General features: G+C 75.3%; 1 protein-coding gene across 1 annotated transcript; it reads right to left on the reverse strand.

Moving 5' to 3' along the window:
- Positions 1-203: 203 nt before the first annotated feature.
- Positions 204-3,042, reverse strand: LOC130704599 (uncharacterized; the record flags this gene model as incomplete). The annotated part of the gene is made up of 5 exons (XM_057526252.1): positions 204-375; positions 1,420-1,641; positions 1,738-1,835; positions 2,522-2,768; positions 2,831-3,042. Coding segments are annotated over 5 exons (951 nt in total), but the record flags the coding sequence as incomplete, so codon positions are not given.
- Positions 3,043-3,246: the final 204 nt, after the last annotated feature.

A 3,246-nucleotide genomic window follows, 5' to 3' on the forward strand; every position in this document is an offset into this window, starting at 1 on the left:
GGACTGGGGAGCTGGGGAGCTGGGACCTGGGGAATGGGGAGCTGGGGAGCTGGAGGGCTGGGGAGCTGGGGAGCTGGGAGCTGGGGAGCTTGGGGCTGGGGACTGGGGAGCTGGGGACTGGGGAGCTGGGGAGCTGGGGAGCTGGGGGCTGGGGAGCTGGAGAGCTGCGGGGCTGGGGAGCTGGGGAGCTGGGGAGCTGGGGGCTGGGGAGCTGGGGAGGTGGGAGCTGGGGATGGGGGAGCTGGGGAACTGGGGGCTGGGGACTGGGGAGCTGGGGAGCTGGGGAGCTGGGGAGCTGGGGAGCTGGGGGGCTGGGGGGCTGGGGAGCTGGGGGGCTGGGGAGCTGGGGGGCTGGGGGGCTGGGGAGCTGGGGGGCTGGGGAGCTGGGGAGCTGGGAGCTGGGGATGGGGGAGCTGGGGAGCTGGGGAGCTGGGGAGCTGGGGAGCTGGGGGGCTGGGGAGCTGGGGAGCTGGGAGCTGGGGAGAAGGGGAGCTGGGGAGCTGGGGAGCTGGGAGCTGGGGACTGGGGAGCTGGGGACTGGGGAGCTGGGGAGCTGGGGACTGGGGACTGGGGAGCTGGGGACTGGGGAGCTGGGGAGCTGCGAGCTGGGGACTGGGGAGCTGGGGAGCTGGGGAGCTGGGGAGCTGGGGGTCTGGGGAGCTGGGGAGCTGGGAGCTGGGGAGCTGGGAGCTGGGGACCGGGGAGCTGGGGGGCTGGGAGCTGGGGAGCTGGGAGCTGGGGAGCTGGGGAGCTGGGGGGCTGGGGAGCTGGGGGGCTGGGGAGCTGGGGAGCTGGGAGCTGGGGACCGGGGAGCTGGGGGGCTGGGAGCTGAGGAGCTGGGGGCTGGGGGGCTGGGGAGCTGGGGGCTGGGGATCTGGGAGCTGGGGGCCTGGGGGGCTGGAGAGCTGGGGAGCTGGGGAGCTGGGGACTGGGGAGCTGTGGACTGGGGACCTGGGGAGCTGGGGACTGGGGGCTGGGGAGCTGGGGAGCTGGGTAACTGGGGGCTGGGGACTGGGGAGCTGGGGAGCTGGGGAGCTGGGGAGCTGGGGAGCTGGGGAGCTGGGGAGCTGGGGCGCTGGGGAGCTGGGGGGCTGGGGAGCTGGGGAGCTGGGAGCTGGGGATGGGGGAGCTGGGGGGCTGGGGAGCTGGGGAGCTGGGGAGCTGGGGAGCTGGGGAGCTGGGGGGCTGGGGAGCTGGGGAGCTGGGGAGCTGGGGAGCTGGGGAGCTGGGGACTGGGGAGCTGGGGGGCTGGGGAGCTGGGGAGCTGGGAGCTGGGGAATGGGGAGCTGGGGAGCTGGGGAGCTGGGAGCTGGGGAGCTTGGGGCTGGGGAGCTGGGGAGCTGGGGACTGGGGAGCTGGGGAGCTGGGGAGCTGGGGGCTGGGGAGCTGGAGAGCTGGGGGGCTGGGGAGCTGGGGAGCTGGGGAGCTGGGGGCTGGGGAGCTGGGGAGCTGGGAGCTGGGGATGGGGGAGCTGGGGAACTGGGGGCTGGGGACTGGGGAGCTGGGGAGCTGGGGAGCTGGGGAGCTGGGGGGCTGGGGGCCTGGGGGGCTGGGGAGCTGGGGGGCTGGGGAGCTGGGGAGCTGGGAGCTGGGGATGGGGGAGCTGGGAGCTGGGGATGGGGGAGCTGGGGGGCTGGGGAGCTGGGGAGCTGGGGAGCTGGGGAGCTGGGGAGATGGGGGGCTGGGGAGCTGGGGAGCTGGGAGCTGGGGAGAAGGGGAGCTGGGGAGCTGGGGAGCTGGGGAGCTGGGGACTGGGGAGCTGGGGACTGGGGAGCTGGGGAGCTGGGAGCTGGGGACTGGGGAGCTGGGGACTGGGGAGCTGGGGAGCTGGGAGCTGGGGACTGGGGAGCTGCGGAGCTGGGGAGCTGGGGAGCTGGGGGTCTGGGGAGCTGGGGGGCTGGGGAGCTGGGGAGCTGGGAGCTGGGGACCGGGGAGCTGGGGGCCGGGGAGCTTGGGGCTGGGGAGCTGGGGAGCTGGGGTGCTGGGGAGCTGGGGAGCTGGGGAGCTTGGGGCTGGGGAGCTGGGGAGCTTGGGGCTGGGGAGCTGGGGAGCTGGGGAGCTGGGGAGCTGGGGGGCTGGGGAGCTGGGGAGCTGGGGAGCTGGGGGCTGGGGGGCGGGGGAGCTGGGGAGCTTGGGGCTGGGGAGCTGGAGAGCTGGGGGGCTGGGGAGCTGGAGAGCTGGGGGGCTGGGGAGCTGGGGAGCTGGGGGCTGGGGAGCTGGGGGCTGGGAGCTGAGGAGCTGGGGGCTGGGGGGCTGGGGAGCTGGGGGCTGGGGATCTGGGAGCTGGGGGCCTGGGGAGCTGGAGAGCTGGGGAGCTGGGGAGCTGGGGACTGGGGAGCTGGGGAGCTGGGGAGCTGGGGAGCTGGGGACTGGGGGCTGGGGAGCTGGGGACTGGGGGCTGGGGAGCTGGGGACTGGGTACTGGGGAGCTGGGTAACTGGGGGCTGGGGACTGGGGAGCTGGGGAGCTGGGGAGCTGGGGAGCTGGGGAGCTGGGGGGCTGGGGAGCTGGGGAGCTGGGGGGCTGGGGAGCTGGGGAGCTGGGGAGCTGGGAGCTGGGGGGCTGGGGAGCTGGGGAGCTGGGAGCTGGGGAGAAGGGGAGCTGGGGAGCTGGGGAGCTGGGAGCTGGGGACTGGGGAGCTGGGGAGCTGGGGGCTGGGGAGCTGGGGGCTGGGGAGCTGGGGATCTGGGGATCTGGGGAGCTGGGGAGCTGGGAGCTGGGGAGCTGGGGAGCTGGGAGCTGGGGACTGGGGAGCTGGGGACTGGGGAGCTGGGGACTAGGGAGCTGGGGAGCTGGGGACTAGGGAGCTGGGGATCTGGAGGCTGGGGAACTGGGGATCTGGGGACTGGGGAGCTGGGGAGCTGGGGACTGGGGAGCTGGGGAGCTGGGGAGCTGGGGAGCTGGGGAGCTGGGGATCTGGGGACTGGGGAGCTGGGGAGCTGGGGAGCTGGGGAGCTGGGGGGCTGGGGAGCCGGGGGGCTGGGGAGCCGGGGAGCTGGGAGCTGGGGGGCTGGGGAGCTGGGGGGCTGGGGAGCTGGGGAGCTGGGGGGCTGGGGAGCTGGAGAGCTGGGGAGCTGGGGGGCTGGGGAGCTGGGGGGCTGGGGAGCTGGGGAGCTGGGAGCTGGGGACTTGGGAGCTGGGGAGCTGGGGGCTGGGGAGCTGGGGGCTGGGGAGCTGGGGATCTGGGGATCTGGGGAGCTGGGGAGCTGGGAGCTGGGGAGCTGGGGAGCTGGGAGCTGGGGACTGG

Source organism: Balaenoptera acutorostrata, chromosome 1, assembly GCF_949987535.1.
Source record: "Balaenoptera acutorostrata chromosome 1, mBalAcu1.1, whole genome shotgun sequence".
Lineage (NCBI taxonomy): Eukaryota > Metazoa > Chordata > Mammalia > Artiodactyla > Balaenopteridae > Balaenoptera > Balaenoptera acutorostrata.